Source organism: Patella vulgata, chromosome 5 (assembly GCF_932274485.2).
Source record: "Patella vulgata chromosome 5, xgPatVulg1.2, whole genome shotgun sequence".
NCBI lineage: Eukaryota > Metazoa > Mollusca > Gastropoda > Patellidae > Patella > Patella vulgata.
The window spans coordinates 64,743,343-64,770,116 of record NC_065883.2 but is presented as its reverse complement, the minus strand read 5'-3'; the positions used below and the strand labels follow the sequence as shown (position 1 = coordinate 64,770,116).

The 26,774-nt window shown below is 34.0% G+C and overlaps 1 protein-coding gene across 1 annotated transcript; it reads left to right on the top strand.

Moving 5' to 3' along the window:
* The first annotated feature begins 230 nt into the window (after positions 1-230).
* On the top strand, positions 231-26,774 carry LOC126821367 (kinesin-like protein KIF28P). The gene is made up of 22 exons (XM_050549778.2): positions 231-242; positions 4,475-4,663; positions 5,476-5,682; positions 6,200-6,328; positions 7,005-7,139; positions 8,009-8,172; positions 8,824-8,935; positions 9,734-9,801; positions 10,073-10,206; positions 10,620-10,698; positions 11,927-12,054; positions 12,822-12,882; positions 15,839-15,965; positions 16,837-17,100; positions 17,273-17,380; positions 18,071-18,216; positions 19,138-19,401; positions 20,063-20,229; positions 21,251-21,321; positions 21,808-21,898; positions 22,627-22,731; positions 24,780-26,774. Exons 1-22 carry the CDS (start codon positions 231-233, stop codon positions 24,938-24,940), a joined length of 2,922 nt encoding a protein of 973 aa, XP_050405735.1. The 3' UTR covers positions 24,941-26,774.

The following is a 26,774-nucleotide window of genomic DNA, read 5'->3' as shown; positions in this document are numbered from 1 at the left end:
ACATGTAGTGTAGGCCATCGAAAGTATAAAAAACGAAAAGAAATATAGATCTAATTAGATTGATTAAAACACAGATCCTATTTCGTTTCATTCTTTATTGTTCAAAATTTCGTTTCACTAATTGTCTTTACTACACTAGGATCTAGAAAAGTTGTTATATAACCTGCGTTTTGGCTGATGTGAGGGCTTAGCCAATGCAACGGTCTGTTGCATCAAGTTCTTGGTGTGCAATGCACAGAACTGTGAGTATCCTACTAGAAACATCAACGCTGATTGGTTAATCAAATTTCTGACGTCATAGAGTCAAAAGCCACTCATCTATCTCCTGGCGAGGCTTCCCACTACAACTGATTAGATCTTCATGTAGTAGAGGCCAATGAAAGTATAAAAAAAAAAAAAACGAAATATAGATATGTATTTTAATCAGACTGAAAAGAAATGAAATCATATGAAATGGGGTTTAATATCATACTTTTCTGCACCGACTGGTCTAAGTAAGACATTCATACGCTATGCAGTGTAATATAAGGGAAACTTTGCCGGGATAGCAGCACTACAGTCTAATCCAATATCGAATTCCAACTTGTCTTGAATATGCATGCAAATGTGTACATATGACTTAAATCCAAAACATATATATTCCATAACCGGACCTATACCACAATGTGGTATTTTTCTATACATGTTAATTATAGGACATTCCAGACCTGTATACATGTACTGTCATGTACATGCTATTAAATTACACAATTCATTCATTAACTTTTAATGATCTGCATTTCACACAACATTGTAGAATTTGAAGCATGTCAAGAAATAACCTTGGTAATTATCTGATAATTGTATTCTAGGCATAGTTAACTAGAAGGTACTCATTAACATTTCTTCATGTGATCTATATTATATTGAAAATTCATTGTAGACAAAAGAAAATTTTTATATAAAAGGATCGACTGCTTCAATTACTGTGAATAAATATTTACTTTGTCTCAGAATGTGAGCAGAAAAAACTAATAAAATAGCAATTTTTTTGTTCTCTTGTTGGGGGTTGGGTGGCCGAATGGTTTAATGTGTGTACAGTTTAGATCATAAGGTCTATCATTGATGGCTTGCTTTTGATTCCCTAATTGTAGGAGACAAGGAGTAGGATCGTTGGGTGGATCCCTCTCTCTCTCTCGCTCTCTCTCTCTCTCAGTCCATTTGACAGTCCATTTTATCGTTTGTCCATTCATGATAAACCCCTTACAGGAAAGAATATTTGGTATTTATTTTTCAAACTTGTTCGATCAGCTTGTCCTAAGGTGGAACCCTATCTAAGTTCAGAGTTGTATGATGACCTACATGTATTGCAAAGTGTTACTGCCCCTGTCACCAAAACCTTGTAAATGTTGTGCAGTTGATAAGTGTCATTGAGATTTTTTTTTTCAAACTTGGTGACATTGTTTGGCTAGCTCAAAGGAGGAACCTATCGAAATCCAACAGTTTATTGCAAAATTACTGCCCTGCTGGTTAAATCGTGGGCGTATATGCTGTATGCTATTTTTGTCTTTGATATATTTTCAATAACATCACTATCTGGTTAAGATTCATGTCTGTTGTATTTACGGACGCAAAAATAAAAATAAACATTAATGTTCTGATGAGTGTAACTTAAAGGAGCTAAGTCGCAAATATTTGGGATCTAGAAATTGACACAAATGGGTCGCAACACATACAATAATGTAATATGAAGGTATATAAATTGATTTACATTCAATTGTTTCTGTTTTTACTGTAATTTTTAATCAGTTAGGTTCGGCGAAATACGCCAGTATTCTCAATCGAATTTCAATCTCTAGCGTCTGGTTATTCCAGTGTACGCCGATATTATTTATTGGACTTGCTCTCCAGATAAGAATATAGCGTCACCGTTTGACATGACTTGTGGAATATGCCTAGCCTCGTTTTTCGAGTCCCTTATTACAAATAGCGCTGAAACGTATTATGGTACACGATTCGTGTACCAATTGTAAAATGTTTATTTTGTCTTAAATATTGGATATCAGAAGGCCATATTTTCCCGGTAAGATCACAACATCAATGTTGATTTAAACCGACAAATAAATCGCGATTTCAATGTCGAAGATTTTGGATGATATTGAGTTAGATACTTAGCTACAAGACAAAATTTTCCACAATCCATGTAACAGAATAAATAAAGCTTTTAAACTCTTTTAAGCCATTTGAACAATAGTAATATTATTTTATCTGAGTGAGGATTATAAAATATATCAAGGACATTGATTATTCAATCTATAACCATTGTGTATGTTAACGTGTTACCAGACAGCATTTAGAACCCCTCAAGTCACATGGTTTACACTACTAAACTAATCAATTTATGTGGATTTTAATAGCTAATATAGTTTATGACAGGTCTGTGTTATTTTGATTACAGGGGAATTTATCTCCCCCTACATGACTAATGAAGTCGGGCATATACCACCCAGTGTGCTATATCTTGTATTATTTATTATAACAAAGACAGAAATAATGAAAAAGAAATCATGACAATAGTACAAAATGATTGAATTATGATATACATGTACTGTCATGAAAATTCTGCTTCTTAAGGATAATCCAAGAGAATCATCAAAATTACACAATGTTCTCTGGTTTATTTCCAATTGGGGCCTTTTAGTGGCAGATCGATTCATGTCATTACTGGAGGACATGTTCGCAAAAACTGGTAAAATGATATTAACAGAACACAATTTTTTATGGGAAACAATCACTGGTTTTAATCTAAAAGCATGACGTTTCGACAAGTTTCCTCTTATTCTTATCAAGCACAATAAGAGGATACTTGTCGAAACGTTGTGTTTTTAGAATAAAACCAGTGATTGTTTCCCATAAAAAATTGTGTTCTGTTAATGTGTTTCCCAATAACTAAATGCCACTTAAAGATTATGGTAAAATGATATGAAGATTAATATGTGATATGATGTGTTGACTAGGAAACATATTGTAGACAACAATTAACAATATTTTTTAAGTCATTCATCCTCTCCTAGTTGTTATGAGACAAATTTTCCCCGGAAATCAAATTCCAAATGTCAAGGGTTATTTTATATGCACATCAACGAGTACACCATGACTCTCTGGATTACAATGAGTTTGGATCAATTATGCCAGTGATAACAACCAGTAGATATTATTGATTTCAATTATTTACTTAAATTCTCAGTCTTGAGATAAAATAAACACAGATCATATTATCAAATACCAGTATTTAGTTTCACAAACTCCCAATAAAAAATAAAGAGTATGAATATTTAATGTGTTTATAATATTAATGACTGTTTTAAAGAGAGAGAGAAATGTGGTTTAACGTCCACTCGACACAAAATAGGTCGTTTCGGGACTAACATATGGTTCAATTTTATTTCCATAATTTCGCTTGGGCATATGGGTCTTTAGCAGTGGGAGGAAACCGGAGGACCCGGACAAAACCCACGAGGTTGGACAGGCGACCCTACTCATTGTCACGTACAACCAGGGAATAGAAACCACGCCAGTTGAATCAATGACAGACTTTATGATACAGCGCGCACATGCTAACCATTCAGCCATCCAACCCCCTCAACTGTTTAAAAGAGTAGGGGATACATGTAAAACCAGTTCAATATAGTACGATCCTATGTATATTATTATCAGCAAAGAATCTCTCTTCTTTCTTCCATAGCTAAATAGAAAAGTACGACAATATTTTCTTAGTTATAATTTTTGTAGCCCTCTTCAATACATCTTTACATCATTATCCAGCCCTGTCTCTTTCATCCAACCATCTGTTTAACTAGTCGATTTAAACCACCTGTTTTGCTAATCTCACCCAACCATCTGTTTAACTAGTCTCACCTAACCACCTGTTTTACTAGTCTCACATAACCATCTGTTTAACTAGTTTCATCCAACCATCTGTTTCACTAGTCTAATCCAACCATCTGTTTTACTAGTCTCACCCAACCATCTGTTTACTTGTCTCGCTTAACTTACAAGTTTCACCCAACCACCTGTTTTACTAGTATCATCCAACCATCTATTTTACTAGTCTCATCCAACCATTTAACATTTAACTTACTGGTCTCATCTAACCATTTATTCTACTAGTCTCATCCAACCAACTGTTTTACTAGTCTCATCCAACCAACTGTTTTACTAGTCTCATCCAACCATCTCATCTACTAGTCTCAAACAAATGGCTCTTCTGCTAGTTTCACCCAACCATCTATTCTAGTTACTGTATTTCTTCTAATAGTATCCCTAAATCAGCTATTCTATCTTTCTCACTTAATTGTTAAGTTGTATTTTAATATACTTATCTCATTCATATTTCAATGGTTTTATTCTATGGATGCCATACCAGTTGATCAACACAATGTCCAAAATATTGCCTTTATACTAAATTTACACATGTATTTCATTTTTTTTTAAGAGAGAAAAAAATGCAAAGTCAAAATGTGTAATTTCTATGGATGGAAATACAACTACTATTACTAACCCAGAAAATGGCGATGTAAAAAGTTTTTCCTTTGATCATTGCTATTGGTCACATGATGAATGTACAGAAGATGAAAATGGAGTTTTTACTCAAGATTCTCAAACCTCCAAATACGCTGATCAGGTAGTTAATTTTTTTACTTTTATTTGTTAATCTGAACCTACATGTATCAAGGTCCTGGCCGGTATGTTATTTTTTATTTAACCCTAATTAACCCTACCATGACATGGTTATTGGACTTCTAAAAACTGGGAGATTGACATCTAATGTCAAGTTTTCAAAGTCTGAAGTTACTCTCTTTGAGACTGAAACAATTTAGTCAATCAGGTGTCATGAGCAAAGGAATGAATAAAAAGACAAAATTTGTTCTGAAGCCGTAAGTAAAGGATGTTTAGCCCATCTCAGATCACAGATGTGATGATACAAGTTACAAGTTTTTGTCTTGGATGGAATGGATAGTTGACTTATAAATCAAATAGGTACAGGCGATTAGACTGGTGAACTTGGGATCAGACTGAACCAAGATGGTAGGCAACATAAATAGACAATTCCAATTTTCTCAATAAATTAGGCGGAAGCAAGAATCAGAAGAATGTTGTCATGCATATGGTGAAGATGGTAGTCAGCATAAATACACAATTCCTTTTTTCTCAATGTACCATCTTGATTTGTACAAAAATTTACTCAAACAAGGAACTAACTGGGGTTTGATGTCCACTCAACACAATTTAGGTCATTTTGGGACTAACATATGGAGGAAACCCCCAAGGCTGGACAGACACACGCAGAGAATCGAAAACACGCCACTCGGCCCAATTTCAGATCACTAGACCACCCAACCCTCCCGGAACTTGTCAGACACTGTTTACTCTTTCATTTGTTTAAATTCTCAAGAAATGTTACTATAGATTTCATTGTTCATTTTTTCTTTGTAGAATTTGGTATTTAAAGATTTAGGGCAGGGAGTTTTAGATAATGCTTGGCAAGGATATAATGCTACTTTATTTGCGTACGGACAGACAGGATCAGGAAAGAGTTATTCTATGACGGGTTACGGAGCAAACAAAGGAATCGTACCTATCACATGTGGAGAATTATTTAATGCCATAGAAAAAAACAAGGATGACAATAAACAATTGAGGGTAAGGAAATTTAATTATTGATATATATTGAATTTTATAAAGGTATATTTGTACTTGGCTTCACATGATTACCACTCATAGATGTCTCTGATAATAAACACTTTACAGATAGTTTAACCTCTACTCAACACAAACTAGGTTATTTGGGGACTAACTTGGTTCAATTTTATTTCCTTTTCATGTACGTTCAGCCCCCCCCCCCCAACACTTTACAAGCTGTCCCCCAAACACCTTACAAGCTGTCATTAGACAGCAGAGTAGAAAAAAAAAATACTTTTGAATTTCAAAGCAGACATTTTGAATATATTTTGTAAAATTTACTTTGGAGAAAATCATACTGAATGATTCCAAATAGGTGGCAACTGTGAAGAACCAATAACCTTAGTGTTAGAAAGAGTTGCTTAATGAATTAATTTCCAAAAATAGGTAGCAAATGTGAAGATCAGTGACAAGGAGGCACAATAGCTTCACAAATTATTACAATTTTCATTCTTAAATTAAAGTTTATTTATTTTAGGTAACATTTAGTATGTTGGAGATATATAATGAACAAATTCGTGATTTATTGGTCAAAGGTCAACAAAAGCAGGGTGGTCTGAAGGTCAGACAAAGTCCAAAAATTGGTTTCTACGTTGAAGGATTAAAGGTAACTTAAGGATTTCTATTTTAGAAACCCAAATAAAATGGCATTGATTTCTTGTTCCATCCAGAAGTTGAACACGTCCAATGCATTTGGTTTCCATGAACTGTGTTAAAGAAAAAAAAAACGAGATTAAAGTATCTAGCAATAGGACTCACTTTAAACTTTGATTTCTGGCTGGCATTCATTTCTTGTTTTACTGTGTAGAATACATGCTGGTATGTTATTTTAGCAAGCAGGCTGGTTTTTAGAAACTGTGTAATGGTACTCCAATTCCCATAAGGGTAGCAAATGTTGACTGTGGCTTAATCACACATAAATCAACAAAATTAAGTGTTTCAATACTGTACAAATAATTACAAATATTGGTCTGGTTTATTATGACCAATAATTGCGGTTTCCTGCAATTAAGGAAATATTTCCTGCGAATTCCAAAGTCATACCGAGATAGCAATTTATTTTACGACAATTTCACGTGACTGTCCCTTAGTTTTTACCAGCTCAGGTACCATTATAGGTAGTCGGGTACGTACCATTACAGTGTTTTTCTTCCATCAAGCACTCTTCTGGGTACACAAACTGGGTGCTTTTGTGGTTATATAGCCTACAACTACCCCTTCAGCTTTGTCACTATTTATATAGAAATAGAATAAGTTATATTTTGTATATCTTATTATTATAGCAAGTACCTGTTAGTAATTATAGAGAAATAGAACAATTAATGGAACAAGGTGCTATAAGTAGAACAACAGCATCAACAAACATGAACGCCACCAGTAGTAGATCTCATATGGTCATCACTATAAAATTTGAACAGGTATGTGACAAAACTTTGTATCCAAACATAATAAATGCATGGAAATATTGGTCATGGGACTGGAATACGTGACTGCTATGCCACATGTCTTCACTCTTCTCTATATTACTTAGTTTTCGATGTTAAACTTTAAAAACTATCAAAGCACTGGACTAAGTTTGACAATTTTTTTGTAATTAGTCAGAATCTGCCGTTTCGTAAAACTGAAAAGTTTGAACCGTTGCATTGCCGTATTCACTGCAATTTCTGCCCAATAAAATATAATTAAATATTAGTGTTAATGAATGACACTTTATTTGCATACATGCTTAATTAATTACGTGTGATTTTAAACTCATGTCAGCTATATAACTAAAGTGGACAAAATTACAGCAAGGTCCTTGCTGTTGAGTAGTTTGGACCATGTGACATCAACAAAAAATATGTCGTCTGCAGTTGGAATTCATTCAACTGTTTCGCACTGCTAACCAATTGTCAACAGTTATTTTGTTTCCTGGATACCGGCAATACTATATACCGGAAAACAACTGGAAAACACCAGAAAACTACCAGAAAACACCATTTTATACTGAGTACCGGAAAACTCCAGAAAAACACTAAATACTGGAAAACACACTAAACACGGAAAATACCCTAAATAGGTAACCCGGAGACTGGCACCCTAAATAGGTAACCCGGAGCCTGGATCTGTGTGTGCCTGGGTTAGGGTTAGGGTTAGTATAGCCCTTCTCCAGGTTACCTATTTAGGGTGTTTTCCGGTATTTAGTGTGTTCAGTATAACATGGTGTTTTCCGGTTGTTTTTCTGTGTTTTCCGGTATATAGTATAGCCCCATGGATACATGTAATAAAATGATTGTATTTTTTACAGGTTTTTATGAACACGTCTGGTCAGAGTACAACTAAAAGTAGTGAGATTAATCTGGTGGATTTAGCTGGTAGTGAACGAGCTAATTCTACAGGTGCTACAGGTGATAGGTTAAAGGAAGGAGCGGCCATTAATCAGAGTTTATCAACACTGGGTAACGTTATCAGGTAGAAAAAAGCATTATGATAAAATCTCATAAATTTAGATGATGCAGAATGTAATAATTGGCTTTACTAATGAATTATCTTCCTGGATGCAATAAGGGTGGTTGGATGGCTCAATGGTTCAACACATGCTTTTCAGTTCATAATATCTGTCATAAGAGACAACTGGAGTGATTTTGAGTACCAGCTTGTGGGTGACAAGGAGTAGGGTTGCTGGTCCAACCTCGTGGGTTTTATCGGGTCCACCAGTTTGTTGTCACCAACACGCAATCAAATTATTGACATATAATTGAACCATATGTTAGTCTCAAAATGACCTAGTTTGTATCAAGTAGGCATTAAAAGTTCTCTCTCGTTTTTTGCGAAGTGAGCAATTTAACATTGAGATGTTGTAGAACAGAATAATTGGGGTTAATGATGAGTTAAGTTGGGGGCTTCGTCATCTAGTTCATTTTCTTTTTATACTGGACAAATTAATTTGAGAGGGGAAAAAAGCACTGTTGTTCATGATTATTGTCAAATATTACAAACATTTAACTTTGCTTTATTTAATATGTTTTAATTTTGTGTATTAATCGTAGTATTTTTCTATAAGCTCATAATGATTATTCTGTTACAATCTTAAAATGATTTGATGTTGATATATTTTTTTAGTGCATTAGCTGATATAGCAGGAGGAAAGAAGAAAGTATTAATACCATATAGAGATTCAGTTCTTACTAAATTATCACAATCTGCTCTTGGTGGAAACAGTCGGACTATAATGGTTGGTCTTTCTTAAAAACTTTTTGATTTTCATGAACTCTTTACATCTCTGATATATAATTTCCGTTAATATTACTTATGTAAAACTATTCATAACCCGTATGGCGTAAAAATTGACATTGTATTTGTGAAATTAACCCTTTGGTACCTGGACTACCCACAACTGCCTGAAACTCCTGTTCCCTCTCATACCTCAGTCTATGAATAGCTATAAACTATTTAATGACTTTCAACGTGGAGGTCCCGTGTTTGATCCCGGTAATGGCTGAGAAAGTTCATCTGGATTTTCCAACATGATTCCCCTTTTGTCAGTGGTGTAGGATGGAAGGCTTGGCAAGGGACAACGTATAGTCGTTCTGACGGGATGAAAAAAGCAAGGTCCTATGTACACATTGGCATGCATGTAAAATAAACTGTGACAGTTGGAAGTCAATATAAGAATAGGCTGTTGCTTGGCTCTCTGGGTAAAATTTTCCACTTAGCACACTGCATGGCATATGCCCTTCCTCAATTGGCCTGTAGGAGATTAAACCACATTTCATTTCGTATGTAATGACAGTCTACTAGTTCTGTTTGAAATTTGTTACAAAGCTATGAAAATTGAGGTAGTCATTATTTACATGTATCATGTGTTACAGGGGTTACATATTAAATCATTTTGGATTAATGTGATTGAAATTTGTATTATTCCTGAGAAATTTGGAAATTTGTATTATTCTTGAGAAATTTGAATTATTCTTGAGAAATTTGTATTATTCTTGAGAAATTTATATTTAATGTAATTGTATTCTATTTAAAGATCGCTGCACTGAGTCCAGCTGGTATTAATTTTGATGAAACTTTATCTACATTAAGATACGCAGACAGGTAAAGGATACAATATATTTTAACTCAGTTTTTTTTTGTAAAGTCCATTATTGTCGTTAGGACAATAACATTAATATTAATTTCCTGGATATTTTGCTGTAGTGGAGTGGTTCCTATGTGTCAAAGTTTATGGAAATCTCATCTTTAATGATAAAAATAGCTTTTTGGTTCCAAGAAATGTCTCAGCAGATGTAGGGGTTGAAATAATGAAATAATATGTAAAATATCAATTAAGATGTTGCAAGCATGAGATTAAACTGTTTGTTTACAGAGCAAAGAAAATACAGAATAATGCTGTTATAAATGAAAGTCCAACTGAAAGATTGATTCGTGAATTGAAAGAAGAAAATGACAGACTTTTAGAAATGTTGAAGTCGCATGGTAAAAAGGGCAATAATTCAGAAGGTAAGATCAAGGGAAAGCAGAGCTCTCCTTTCATTCACATCCGCCAGTCACGACTGACTGACAGTCACAATGTCCAACTGGAGAATTTATGTTAGTCAATTAGAATTTTGAAATATCTTTGCTAATCAGAAGTAAACAAGATATATCTAAGAAATAGGAGACAGATTTTCTCCTATTTCAGAAGGTTTTGGACTCTTTTTTGACTCTGCAACAAGAAAAGAAGAAATAAAGTATTAACTTTTAACAACTTCTTGGTTAAATTAAACCTCTTCTATTGGCTTAGTAAGTTTTATAAGAGTCAACGCCAACAGACTATGAGGCGCTGGGGTAAAGAATTGTAGTATTTAGTAAATATCTGAAACAGTCAATAAATGATGATATAATAAATGAAATACCCCTTCTTTATTTTATAGAGTTAAAATATCTATTGGCTGAAAATGAAAGACAGATGGGTAATCAGTTGTCATGGGAACAAAGATTGGAAGAAGCAAGGTAATTCTTACAATATAAATTTTTTTCTGACAATATAGTGATATTGGGTGGAGCTTAACCATGCAATAACTAGACATGTTCAATGTTATTGCACTCTCTTGCTGGTTTATACTAGTTTTAGTAAAAAGCATATAGAGAAGTGGGGTGGGTTTTCTGTGCAATAACAACAAGCATGTTGAGCAGGTGTCAATGTTACAAGTCATTTATAGCATGCTTAATTGGTTAACAGGTTTAACATCTCGGCCTACAGCCTCGATGTTTAAATTTGTTAACTCCTGAAAGCCATGTGTTACAAACTTGATAAGCAACTAATAAGGATGTACTTATTGTGCTTCTATCAGTAAAAAAGGAATGAAAACAGGGAAATACAACAAAAATATAAATGATAGATAATCTCCTGGATTACATTCAGTCGGATTAAACAGATGTCCATCAAAAAAATTTTCCATTTACAGGTGATGCTGGATTGTTCAAATTGTCTGCAGAGGATACTGAATGTGAACCATTTGTTGACTAATATTCCTTTTGGAGATTCACTTTTACATTATCGTAGTTTTCAAAGGATTCAAAATTCCGCAAATGACGATCGGCGGGTTTGAGTACCGTAGAATCTAAAAATGGTTTTAAATGCTTCAGAATAATTGTAACCCTCTACCACGAAACCAGGTGCTTGTCACCCATGTTTATTTTGTACTACGGGCACAAAAGCATAAACCGTATGCCTTCTTGTTGCCGTGAATGAACCAAACTCGAGATGATATGACAAATTTAAAAAGAATTGCATTTTTGGAAAGCTTAGGCTGTGGACTATTCAAATATGCTGCCAGGTCTATTTTTTTCATAAGGGGGGTTGGATGGCCGAATGGTTAGCATGTGCGCGCTGTATCATAAGGCCTGTCATTGAGTCAACTGCCGTGGTTTTGAATCCCCGGTTGTATGTGACAAGGAGTAGGGTCGCCTGTCCAACCTCATGGGTTTTCTCTGGGTCCTCCGGTTTCCTCCCACTGCCCTAAGCGCAAGCGAATTATTGAAATAAAATTAAACCATATGTTAGTCCCATAATGACCTAGTTTGTGTCGAGTGGACGTTAAACACCATTTCTCTCTTTCTCTCTATTTTCATAAAAATGACCCAAATCCTGGTTTTGTGGGACAGCTAACGTTTGTGCATCATATGGATATCCAGTCTTGATACAAGTATCATATATCTTAATTTTGTTTTACGACAGATCTGAATGGGAGAAAACATTTTTAAACACATCTAAAGAGAAGGCTGACTGGGAACAATTACCATATATAATGAATATTAATGAAGATTCACAGTTAAATGGTGTTATTAAACATTGTTTTGATAAAGGTAATTTCTTTGCATCTTAATTAACAGGATACTGCTATATTTCTTGTATTCCTAATTCACTAATTTGATGGTGGGCTTGGACAAAAAAGTGGTTTAACACATGTGCATCAAACCATATCAGCTGTCATTGAGTCAAGTGGCGTGGTTTCGATTTCCCACTTGTATTTGACAAGTAGTAGGGTCGCCTGTCCAACCCAGTGGATTTCTCTGGGTTTTCGGGTATTCTCCCACTGCTAAAACCCCTATGTGCAAGCAAATTATTGAAATAAAATTTAACCATATGTTTGTCCCGTAATGATCTAGTTTGTGTCGAATTGATGTAAAAACCCATTTTACTCTCTCTCTCCAATTTGATGACCAAGTGGACCAAAGCAGTGAGGAGCTACACTGAGTCAGTCATGTGCAGCTTGGTTGAAGACTGGGGAGTTGGCAAAAAAATCATCTGATCCCATGTACACATCTTGCATGTAGTATAAGAACACTTGGTGGTTGGAATGCAAAGAAAAGTGGGTGGAAATTCCACTGTTGGAACAAAATATTGCATGGCATATTATTATGTCCATCTTGGGCTGAAAAGTAGAATGACAAAACCATTTCTTAGGTTCTTCAGTTTACTGCCAATGACAATGTGCCTCACACGTACAGATTAACAAAATAAAGATACATACCAGGCTGTGTTTATTTTACTCTAAACCACATTTCTCTTCCGCTATATACAAAATATCAAATGGAAATATGTGAAAATTTGATTGTAAAATATTTTACAGGTAAAACTGTGATTGGTAAAGAAAATCAAGATGGTGTAAATGTAGCTATAAAAGGTTTCAGGTAAAAATTATTTTAACATACAATTCAAGCACTTTTTTTTTTCTTCTGGATTGACTATCTGATCTGAAAAACTATGGTAAGAATGTGGATTAGAATGGGATTTCAGTTTTTTGATATTAGGGTTTTTTCTTCTTTTGTTAATTAGAGGAATTTGTGGTAATAGCAGGAGATGAGTTCCATTCTACTACAATCTCTTATATTCATTTTAATCAATAGATATCAAATGGTAATCTGTAAAAACTTGAACAGTTTAGATTAAACATTCATTATGCAAGAGCTAAATCTGCCTATTGCAGATCTTTCTTTAGGCCTGAAATGTTATATAAACTATTAATTAGACATTTATTAACATGACAAGATCATAATCAACTCTCGATGTCAACGCTAGCCTGCGATATTTATTGGATTAGGATCCGATTTGTTGCTCAACTTTCATTCATGATTTAATCGTGAAATGGATAATCGAGACTATGTTTTTTATCGTACCTACTTTAGTAATGATGATCGAGGCTAGGCCGAAAATTCAGTCACTAAAATCTTGGTTCAGAGTGGATCAATTTGACCAAAATTTTCAGCAAATTCCCTTTACATTATCAAGTTTTTAACTATTATAGTGACAACTGCCAGCTCTTTATCCAATCTCCCATAGTGTATCTTTAATTAGTTTTCCAGATATTACCATCTGAAAACCTATTTCAAAATAAGTAACTCATATAGAAAGGCAAACATCACATGATAATATTATATGAAGATTTTAAACTTCTATATTTTTGTTTTTATAAAAATTCAATAAATGTATCAAAATTGATATTTTAATAAAATTTATTATATAAACCAGAAATCTACAGTAAGTTAAATTCTATTACTACTAAGTTTAAATTTTGCCTTGTATGTAATAATATAGCATGTAATATAACATCTTTTGGTATTGCATTTAAACTTCTGCCTTGTGTTGAATGGAATCATTTTAATTTTCATGATTTTAACACAATTTACCCAAATATTTATTGAGATGGAATTTTTGGTATGCTCCTCTAACATATATCCATTTATGTGTGGTTTAAGTTTAATAGGGGATCACGTGGCTAAGTGGGTAAGACGCTGGCTCGCTAGCCTGGAAGTCGGATGTTCAATCCCTGCATTGGCCGAGAAAGTTCATCCAGATTTTCCGGCGTGGTTCCCCCTTGTCAGTGACGCAGGACGGAGGGCCTGACAAGGACAGCTGTCTAGTCGTTCGGATGGTACGAAAAACCAAGGACCCGTGTACACATTGGCATGCACTTAAAAGATCCCTTGACAGTTGGAATTTGATATAAGAGTCGGCCGTAGTGCCGCTGTCCGGGCAAAATTTCCCTCATAGCACACTGTATGGCGAATGCCCGTCTTCATTAGCCCAGTTCAGAGTAGGACGTTAAACCCCATTTTATTTCATTTTTAAGTTTAATGGTTGAGAGCGAGACATTACCTAATGTCTTTCTTGAAACCATTAAACAACATAAACTACAGACACTATCCCACATGTCCATTTCACGATTCCAATATTTCATCTAGTATAAAATAATTTATGATTGGCACATTGCCTGTACCTTTATTTGAAATAATTGTATACCAACATCAAAGAATGACGTCACATCTGTATTTTAAATATATATATCCATATATATATATCCATCATTTGCCTTGATCCATGTAAGGATAATGAAGATACTTTATTTAGTATGTTATTTTTTATCTTTTGGTATTTATATTGTGACTGAAAGAACTATTTTGAATTTTTCTTGAAATTATGCTTATATGATGCATGGACATTTGTATGTGCCTATATTTAATGTTGACATACATTGTTGTCACTTCCTTCTTGTTTTCTGCTCACTTGCTTGTGAACATGATAAAGTCTTTATTTTTGGTCCAATTTTAGTGAAATTCTGTTTGTTGCCTTATATCGTGGAAAAGTTTGAATTTGAACGTGATTCATCAATTATTCTCAGAGTTATTGTCCTTGTTATGGCCAAATTACGTGGCTTATGAAGCTGCAGTCTCTACATTTTTCATTCGATTTTAATGAAAACTTGATATATGACCTTAAGATCTCATATGAGCTTCATTGTGATTGATATTTGTCAATTAATCACTGACTTATCACCCTAATTGACTTAGTCAAAATACATGCAGATTATCTTGTGAACTTAATTCATTATCTTAACATGTTCAAATAGTTGAGGTTGTATTTTACTGTGAAAGTCCAACACCCAAAAATAATCCTTTGTTGACTGCTGCCTTTTAACAAACCTTCAAGTAGGCGTATTTGCCATTGTGACTGCTCATTGCTTCATTGTGTCAAACTAAATTCTTCCATGCATATTTCTACTTTTATAAAAGTTTAAAAAAAATTGAGTATATCCTTGATTACTTCTTATAGAAATACAGTTTAGGAGGTTATGATCAATCTCTAAAAAATCAAAGGTTACAGAAAAATTTCCGAACGCATTTAAACCCCAGTCTGTCAGGTTGTAGGATAGAGTGTTTACTTTAGACTGCAAGGGCCATGCTGCCAACCAGATCTACCCACCATTACCAATCCAGCTTTGGCAAGATCATGTCCTTGTCGGCAAAGCGGGCCAGACTGCTCTCGCTGGCACAGTCTCATCATTCTTTCTTACAGACTCTTTTGTGATTCCCTATTATTTGTACCTGGAGAAGGGCACTACCCTGCAAAAGTCATTATATCTTTACCTAAGGAAACAGAATCGTATAAACCTTCTAATCAATCGCATCTCCCGTCTCCTTCCCATGCTAGACTAAACTTATCATTGTAGCTGAGTTGGTTAAGAAAGTAGAACGTTAAACCCATTTCATTTATTAATTATTACTATCTGTATAATAACATGTATGATTATATTACCAGTATGCAAGCTGGACATGCTGTGGTATATAATGCTATATATTTATATTACAGTATACAAGCTGAACATGCTGTGGTATATAATGATGGTAGTAAGATATATATAGAACCAAGTACAACTCAATCACTGATCAACTGTAACGGCGCCAGAATCAAAACAAAGACACAATTACATCATCTAGTTAGTATTTTTACAGAATATATTATTTAATAACTTGATTGTCTGATAAAAATAAAATGTGATATTTACAAAAGCTCTTGTTTAAGTGGAAGATTTGTCAAATTTTTGTGTTGTTGTGTTGAATTGTGCATTGTTTTTTTTTTTTGAAAGTATCAACTTTTCTATGTCTTAACCAATACTAAAATATACTCCAATTACTAATTTAACATTATATTGCGCCTGGAGGTCTGGTGTTCGATTCCTGCATTGGCCAAGAAAGTTCATCCAGATTTTCCGGCGTGGTTTCCCCTTGTCATTAATGCAGGACGGAGGGCCTGACAAGGACAGCTGTCTAGTCGTTCGGATGGGACGAAAAACCAAGGTCCCGTCTACATATTGGCGTGCACGTAAAAGATCCCTTGCCAGTTGGAATTCGATATAAGAGTAGGCCGTAGAGCCACTGCCTGGGCAGAATTTCCCTCATAGCACACTGTATGGCGTATGCCCGTCTTCATTAGCCCAGTTTAGGAGCAGAACAATAGGACGTTCAACCCCATTTCATTTCATACATTTTATTGCCTGCCCTGGTAGGTTTTCTATTCCTTTCACATCTAAAGACAGCTGCATACAAGAAAATTACTGAAATATCAAGCCTGAGATAAACACTATGACACCTAAATCGATCACAGACCTTATGATCTAAAGTGTTTGCATTAAGCCCCACCCACCCCCTTTTGTATGGGGAAACTATCGAAATAATATTACCAATTAACAAATTAGGTAGTCAGTCCGGACTGGCATACATGTTTGAAGCAAGCGATCCATTCAATTTCCTTGTGTGGAATATGTCTTTGAAAATATGTATATCTTTATTATATTTTTTAATTTTTAGGACAGGTTAAAGTTTGGTACCACAAGTTTATTTTTGTTTATGAGTTTTACATCAGAAAGAGGACCACAAGACCAGATAGATAAATATAACTACGATTATTTTATGACCGAGATAGCAGAGCATGAAGGTTTAGCTGCAGAACTACAGACGCCAAGAACACACGGTGATGAAGCTCAATCAAGTACTACAACAGTGTTTCATGAATTTGTTGATCTAATGCCTTTAATTACAGAAGCTAATGCCATCAGTGAAGAACTCAATAAAGTAAGTTCTGTTTTTTGATTTTGAAAATTTCCCTTAGATGCTTGTTTCATCATTGTCAATATTTGACAGGCTCTGTCTAAATGATACCAAATGTAGCTAAGCAAAGATTTATCTTCTGTATGTAAATACCTTTGGCATAAAAAATGTAATATTTCTTATTTATTTTTTACAGCATGTAAAATTTGAAGCAGAAGTAAAAAGTTCAGCAAGTCATGAAACAACTGCCAAATCTAAAGATAAAGAAGTTCTTGTTAAAGTAACCAATACTCTCACTAGAAAGGTAGTTCCTGTTATTTACTCTACTAGAATTAGGTCTACCATAATATTAATGTACAAATTATTTATATGAGCTGCCTGGGTAAAATTACACCATAGCAGACAGCATTTCTCATTTGCCTGTCTTCATTAACTCATTTGATGTTGAAAAGTAAATCGTTAAGCCCCATTTCATGACATATTATAGGAAAAGGATATATTATTATTGTTAGGATGGAATAATTATGAAATTAATAGAAATTAATGTAAACTTCAAATGGCAATAGTTACAGTTGATCAATCCTAGTAATATATGCAGTAATATGGGAACTTGTTATTGTGTTCTCCCCAATACTATGAGTATATTTGTCATTTGTTTGGGCATGTTGTGACTTTAAATTCGGGAAGTGACGGTGGCTAAGTGTTCGATCTCTGTATTGGCCGAGAAAGTTTATTGGGATTTTCTGACGTGGTTTCCCCTTTTGTCAGTTGTGCAGGACGGAGGACCTGACAAGGACAGTTGTCTAGTCATTCAGATGGGACAAAAAATGTATACATTGGCATGCACGTAAAAGATCCCCTAAAAGTTGGCCATAGTGCCGCTGTCCGGACAAAATTTCCGTCATAGCACACTGTATGATCTATGCCTGTCTTCATTAGCCCAGTTGGAGCAGAACAGTAGGACGTTGAACCCCATTTGATTCTGTTATTATAGGTATGGATATGGAGTAAAGGAAAGTTTATTAATCGTAAGAATATTATGGATCAGATGTATAGTGAATGGAGTGATTCAGGTCAGGTTAAAGTCAGTAAGAAGAATGATCCTTTCTGGGATCCAGTAGAGGACGTCTTTTTAGGAAGGTAAGTAAAAGATACTTTTAAGATGGACCATACATTTCACATATTTAACATTTACATATTCCTAGATGTTTGATTATTTTAATGAGTAAATGTCATGTTTTAACAGTGTTTTCATGTTTGGATGCATGTATAGGAAAGGCAATCTATAGAGAAATATTTAAATAACTGAAGAAGGACACCTTTTGTCCAAAATGTCTAATCAATAAGACTGTTCATTCTAACTATGGAGTTCGTCTAATCTACAATGGTTACAGCTGTTGCATCTCGTATCGTTCTCTTCCTGAGCCCCTTATGTATGGCTGAGATTCCAGTACAGATGTCCTTCGATCACTAGTCTCCAGCTATCCTAGACCTCACCTTACGAGAGTTGTCGTAGTTGTCGTCGTCTTCTACTCCTAAATAACAGAATTATGAAAGGGGAATTATCTATATTGTATAAGTAGAGAAATAATGATAATTGAAAATTAGTAAAGTAAAACTTGATCTGTTTTAACAAGCAAACCTCTTTCATGACTCCTTTTCAGCTACACAAATTCTGGGAATAAGAAATTTGAAATTGTCTTTTGTATTCAGAACACCAAGTATAACTACCCAAAGAGCCCCAAAATTTGATGTTAAATACAAATGCTTGTCACTCTTTACTGTTAAACTTTCAAAATTCAAAGCAAGGAACACTATGCAGATATTAAACATAACAGGCCAACGCCGATCGAAATACACTTCAATTTAAAAGGACATTTGAGTAGAAATGTTATGATCAAAATTAAAGAGCTTTTTAAGACTGACCCAGATAATGGCAAAAATGATGCCATCAGAAAAAGCCAATAAATTCAAATGGATTCACACTTTAAGATGGCATTAACGATAAGGTATAGTTCCGAAAGGGTCCCCCACTTTATTGTTTATTTTGTTTTATTTCAGCTGTCATGTTTGGTTACAACCAGTAGCTTATAGAGTAGAGGTTGATGAACATTTTGCCGTACATAATTATCACGGTAAAGAGGAAGCTGTAATACATGTACAGATTGTACCTTGTAACGAGAGAGGTAAACCAAAGATAGAAGATGATATACTTGTTGATTCAGATGAATTATTAGGATGTCCGCTACATTTTCACATCAAGTTACCACAGTGTATGGGTGTCAGATGGGTGATGGAGGATAACTCTCGAGGAGTTTATTGCAGGTAGGTTAATAGTAAGAGCAGGAGGACCCCACAGCACACAAACAATTACAACAAAAAAAACAAGGAGCCGGACGCAATATACAGAAGAAAAAAAACAAACGCACATATCAGTCGATCCCAATCAATCATTTTTCAGAGAGAGAGATGGGGTTTAACGTCCACTCGACAAAAACCAGGTCATTTCGGGCCTAACAGATGGTTCAATTTTATTTCAATAATTCGCTTGCGCGACCCGGAGGAAACCCACGAGGTTGGACAGACGACTCTACTGGCTGATTTTATCCACCATTGTTTGTCTGAGAGGGCCTGTCAATTAAAATTGTCTATTTGTTCGGATAGGACAAAAAATGAGGTCCAGTGTACACAATGAAATATGTGTAAAAGAACCCTTGGCACTGGGAATTCACAGAAGACACTCGTCTGTGCTACTTCCTTCATAGCCCCCTGCTTGATGTATGCCCATTTTCATTAGCCCAGTTGGTGCAGAAAAGTAGGACTGGAAACCCCATTTCATTTCTTCTTTGTATTCGACTCAAGCTGCAGAAGAGAATAGAAAACTTTGAATTCTGGATACATGTACAGATATTATTATGTAATATATCACATGAAACCTTGTTAAATAATAATAAAATGTGTATTTTTGTTGTGGTTTTTTTTCTAGAGTTGTGCTACCAGATGAAAAACATCAAATTGTAACAGACAGAATTTGGAACAAAATTCACTCCGAATTGGCATTCTCAAGACAAATTTCTTATAAAAAAGTTTCTGCCAAAATTTTACAGAATCTTTTAACACAGTCTTTAGTGCTTGAATTATGGGGAACACAAGGTAAATAAAAATATCATTTTTTTGATTACAAATGCAAGTTACCATTTTATTTAGTAGCAGTAAAATCATTAATATATCTTATTAGTTTTAGACATAATTATGGTTCTTAGGGTCAAGTCAAATTATTGGATTATCTATAGGTTTGATATCTATAAGACAAAGTCTTTCAAGTGTCATATAGGTTACAGCAGTAACATAATCAAGATATCTGAAATAGAACAATAAACTATAAAGGGGGATTAATTTTGACCTTGCACATGAAAACAACTTGCGTTTCGGCTACCTTGAGCAACTGAATGCAACTGAAAAAAGTCGACCTGAGCGCCTCTTACAACTCAAAGAAATAAACTGCAGTCAGTTGCACATGTTCAACTTTCTGCAACTCGATGCAACTAGCGTTCTTACAACTAGTAGTGTCAACTCTTTCCATGGAGATAACATCTCGGAAGCGAACGAAGACACACACTTTTCAAATGTTGATAATGTCGACAATAATATATTAATAGAATTGTTGCAAGACGAACCATGCCTTTGGGTTGCTTCTTCTAAGTTATTTTCCATTTTGTTGATCACATGATGAATAAATTAACAGTTACGTGTTTAGTGTAATCGCTGTCAGTTCCGAGTCGACATGAGTGCTCCGAATTCATTTGCTCTCAATTGTCCTCAGTTGCTGACACAATCGACATAAGCACACTTGCAACTGATTGCAACTAGTTGCTTTGAGTTACAAAGCCGACATATGACCCCCTTAACACATACTTAAAGAACAATTTAATTGCATGGTTTTGAATCCCCGGTTGTACATGACAAGGAGTAGGGTCACCTGTCCAACCTCATGGGTTTTCTCCGGTTTCCCCCCACTGCTAAAGACCCCTACACACAAGCGAACTATTGATATGGAATTAAACCATATGTTAGTCCCGGAATGACCTACTTTGTGTCGAGTGGAGTTAAACCTCATTTCTCTCTCTCTCTCTCTCTCTATAGATTTAGTCAATTTCCTTTTTTTTTATATTAGATAAAACAGAAGTAGAACATACAGAAGAACATGTCAGTCGACATCTTGACGTGGATATTATTTCACCAACAGTAAGTTATATAAATCAATTCTTCAAGTTCTATAACTTTTGGAGTCCATAAATTCTGGTAAGATTGATTCATTTGAATAATTTTTGGACTTACCTGCTATTTTTGCAGATAACTTTATATTTTGTATGGTCTGAAAGATTGTATTTGCATCTTAATCTGGAATATTGTGTCTTCATGAAATAGAATTTAAATGTCATGGGGTTCAACGTCCCACTTTTCTGCACTGACTGGGCTAATGAAGACATGTGTAATCATACAGCGTGCTACGGCCTACTTTTACATCAAATTCCAAGAAGACCTTGGTTTTCTGTCCCATCGAAACGACTAGACGGTGCCCTTGCTATGCTCTTTCTGTCCTGCTCCACTGACAAAGGGCAACAACTCTGGAAAATCCTGGGGAACTTTCTCAACACCGGGATTAAACCCTGGAACTCCTTAACCACTGAGCCAATAGGCCCTACTTATTATTATGTTCTTAATATTTAGAATGGTGCTCCAGATTATAGTTCCTTACAAAAAGAAAATAAACAATTAAAAGAAGAACTGGAAAAAAGTAGAAAAACAGCTCACCATCAGAGTAAGTTAATGACTGTTATCATATATTTTATCATCAAAGAAACTAGGTCATTTTGGGACTAACATATGGTTCAATTTTTTTTTTAATAATTCGCTTGCACCTCAGGTCTTAGCAGTGGGAGGATACTGGGGGACATGGAGAAAACCCACAAGGTTGTACAGGCGACCCTATTCCTTATCACATACAAGCAGGGAATTGAAACCACACCACTTGATTCAATGACAGACTTTATGATGCAACGCGCACGTGTTAACCATTCGGCCATCCAACCCCCTTTGGTTTTAATGTCTTACTTTCCTGCACCGACTGGGCTAATGAAGATGGTCATACGTCATACAGTGTGTTATGAGTGAACTTTTGAACGGACATGAACTCTATGACATGCTTTTAGTTCTAATTCCAATTGACAGGTTCTTTTACGTGCACACCAATGTTGAGACTGTGTATGCATCTTTATATGATAATTTGTCCATTTTGATGTTAGATGATAACATTATAAATCAGTTGTATATTGCTGTTACCCCTGTCTGTTCAGCAATCACTTTCATTTTCCTCTAGTGGTGAGGTTTGGGTTTGGGAGGGGCATCATAAAGTGGAATAGCCTAGGGTTTCTCGTCATCTAAATCTGGTACAGGATATCAACTTGGGAATCATATTAACTTGTCGTACTGTACCACCCAATCATCAAATGTAGAACTTGTATTAATCTGTTTTATTTTTCCTTATAGATGGTACAACAAATGGTCTGGATGTTGATTTAGCTAAGAACATTCAGATTTTCTTCAAAGATATTCGTTCAGTTCAACATCAAATACAAAGCATGAAAGATATTGGTAAGAATAATCCTTTAGAGGCATTTACCGGTAGTAACTGAATAGAGCAATAAACTATAACACATACTTATGGAAGAACAATTGATTTATTTTGGTGACTCTTTATTATTCTTACATAAGTATGTTAAAGTTCACATTCGTATTTATTTATTTTTCTAATTGGCTTAAAGATACATTATGGGAGATTCAATAACGAGTTGTCAGTTCTCATTATAATAATTAAAAACTAGATAACGTAAAGGCAATTTGCTGAAAATTTCATTCAAATTGATCCACTATGAACCGAGAACTAAGCGGATGAAACTTTTGCCTAGCCTCGATCATCATTACTAAAGTCAGTACGATAAACAGCATAGTCTCGATTATCCATTTAATCATTTAATCGAGAAGGAAAGTTATGCAGTAAATCGGCTCACAATCCACTTAAGATCGCAGGCTAGCGATGCCATCTAGAGTTGATTATGGTCTGGATAAGTTAATTAATGTCTAATTAATAATTTAGATAACATTTCAGGCCTAAAGAAAGACCTGCAATAGACAAATTTAGCTCTTGCATAATGTATGTTTAATGATACATCCAATGATTGTACAAATCACATAAAACGATGCAAATAAATGACAGACTTAACTTAATATAATATACACTCTATCAGAGTTAATATAATATACACTCTATCAGAGTTAATATAATATACACTCTATCAGAGTTAATATAATATACACTCTATCAGAGTTACCATAATATATACTTTATCAGAGTTACTATAATATAATATACACTCTATCAGAGTTACCATAATATATACTTTATCAGAGTTACTATAATATAATATACACTCTATCAGAGTTACCATAATATATACTTTATCAGAGTTACTATAATATAATATACACTCTATCAGAGTTAATTAGCAAATTAATACTATACATATTTATAGGGGTATCAAAGAATCAGAGTTAAGATAGAACATATTGCCATTTTGGAATCACTCAAGTTAGGGTTTGCAGATATTTCACATTCAGCCTTGTTTCTTCAAGTTCATATTGCACAAGTCCAAATTGAATGTCAGTCTTTGCCGTCAGGTTATTCCAATCTACACCGGTAGTATTCTCCTGTGGGATATGTTTAGCCTTATTCATCGAGTTGCTTCATTACAAATGTCAACCGAAAGCATTCTGCCATGCGATACATGTGCCACTTTTAAAATTTTCATTTTGTCTTAAATATTGGGTATCAGAAGCCCATCTTTTCATGGTAAGATAACAGCAACAGTGTTGATTTAAATTGACCAATAAGTCGTGTTTGCAATGTCAAAGACTATGGATGATATTGAGTTATCACCCAATAATACATTCTACAGTAGATATCGCTTGTGTGATATATTTCATAATCTACTGCGATATCTCCTTAGGAGATATCGCTTTACATGAATTTGATTGGTCAGTTGAAAAGGAACTACTTTTTTTTATTTTCAAAGAACAGTTCATTTCTTATTAAAAGTAATTTTTTTTTTATTAAAAATGAACTATTGTTATTCAATTGACCTTGATGGAAACACTGGGTCAATATAAAGGACTTTGCAATGGTTGAATTGCTGTCAAAAAATGATATATCACTACGCGGTAATGTTCAGTTAAAGTGAAATCTACAGCAAAGAATTATATTTATCTATTTGTGCATGTAAGAAGGGATTGGGTGATAAATAAAATCTCCTGCTCGTCTTTTTTAATATAAAAAAATATCAACACTTGTTGATAAAGTAAAAAAAAAACTCGGCAGAGCCTCGTTTTTTGTTACTTTATCAACTTGATATCAAAAAAGACTGGTAGGAGATTCTCTATTTAGTGACTTGCCTTCTTTAAAACATACATGTATGTTCATGATGTGTAATTGTCCACAGTAGCCATTGACTTATTACAGCACTTAAAGCATGCACCTTGGAAGGATTAAGCACTACTAAATGCACATTATTGTTCTAAATTTGAATTATACTACATGCAAAAGTAATAGAATTAGATGTAATTTAACTGTGTATTTATTTTTATAGCTGATGGAGTACAGAAAGATGGCAAATATAATGGTAACATGAAGGTCATCATTGAAGATTATGTCACTTCCTTAGATACCACTGATAAACAATTATCGACTTGTGTACAGGCCCTAAGAAAAAGTGTCATGGATACCATCAAGAAAAATAAGTCAAAGTAGACATATTAGTGCACTACCAGAGCTTGAATTCCTCAGACTTCAGGAAGAATTTTGTAAAGTGTTCCCATAGACTCATCTGAGTTCAGGCCTGATGGATTGTTTTTATAAAAAGAAAGTCAAACCTGTGATATCTATTGTCGATATTTTAATTACCAGTACCAGATTATTTAGAAATATTTTTGGTGGTTATCAGTATTTCAATTTCTAGAATAATCAGTATTTATTTACTAAATAATCAGTAATATTTTATTGTGGTTATTATCAGTATTTCAGTTACTAGAATAATCAATAATATTGTTTTTTGGTTATTATCGAAGATCTAAATTTTAGTTTAGATGCAAAAAAAGATCTGTTTTACTGTGATACAGTAGCTTTATATTGTTATGTATAATTGTTAGAGAAACCGTCCATTATGTAACTGTGATATTAAGCCACATATTTTAAAATCTAGACCCCCCATATTGTGGATAATTGTATTAAAACATCAACAATCAAGAAAAGACAAAACGAAGCCTGAACCATACTTAATCCTAGTACACTTATTAAACAAAAACTTTGCAGATCAATCATTTCCATCTTAAGTTAAGGCCTTTTGAATTTATGATTTTTGATTAAAAATAATAGAAACTATACATAAATGACTCATATTCTTTACTTAAAAGGGTAAAGCCAGCGGGCAAACTTAATAATTTTCATCAGATACATTAATGTAGACATGATATCATTTCTTGAAGGATGTTTGGTTGTTTTTTTTTTTAATAAATTTTTCTACTTTGTGGAATATTCAGGCACAATTAATAATTTTCATCAAACAGATACCGGTACATTAAAGTAGAAATGATATCATATCTTGAAGGATTGGGGTTTTTTGAATAAATTTTTCTATTTTGTGGAATATTCAATAATTTCCCTTGAACTGGATGTGACTGATTAAAATCACTATAGAATATGAAAGTTTGTTACTGATAGATTATTTTTATACTAAAAGTGCAATATGTATATAAAGATGTTATTGTGATATACTAGTATATATATGGTTATTTGTTTTTTAAATATTAGTATATTTGGTTATTTTCTGTCTTCATTAGCCCAGTCAAGTCTGTGTAGAAAAGTAGGACGTTAAACCCCATTTCATATCATTTGATATTTGGTTATATTTTTTTTTATATATATATACTACTATATATATATGGTTACTGGGGTATTTATTTTTATAATTTCGTTAAAGGGTAAGGAAAATCATCAGTTGATATTTCTACATGTAAAATATTATTTAGTCGCGATGCACTATTTTAAGCAATAGGAATCACTTCCAAACTACAATATTGTGAAAGATGAATCTTTAATAGAAATATCCGTCCAATAATGCCTCAACCCCATTCAGTATTTACAGAGATATATGACACTGAAATTTCATCGATCTACAATGTTCACTATGCAGTAAGCCAAGCACAATTTTGTTGTCCATGAAAATTTAATGATAGACCTGTCTTAAATCCGATTGAATTTAAGCCAGAACATTATCTGGCGTTCGTATTTTATTTCATTTATGTTAAATAATCAATTAGTGTGCATGAAGATGTTAGAAAGTCGATATTTTAGTGACAAATCCCAAAGGTGACAAGGAAATTCAGACATTTCCAAGAGTTGAATCTACATGTAAATGTTATTGTGTAATTACTGTATATTATATTTGTATCATTTAAATGTGTTTATAATTGTTTGTTATTGTATGTTAAAATAATATATCATTGTTATTGTGTAATTACAGTATGATGTAAATTTGTTTATAATTGTTTGTTATTGTATATTAAACTTATATATGATGTTATTA

Bases quoted from the DNA above. Each gene is read 5' to 3' on its own strand.
- LOC126821367 (XM_050549778.2), top strand. The intron at 8,173-8,823 runs GTAGAAAAAAGC...ATATTTTTTTAG, and splicing joins ACACTGGGTAACGTTATCAG to TGCATTAGCTGATATAGCAG. The intron at 10,699-11,926 runs GTAATTCTTACA...GTTTTACGACAG, and splicing joins CAAAGATTGGAAGAAGCAAG to ATCTGAATGGGAGAAAACAT.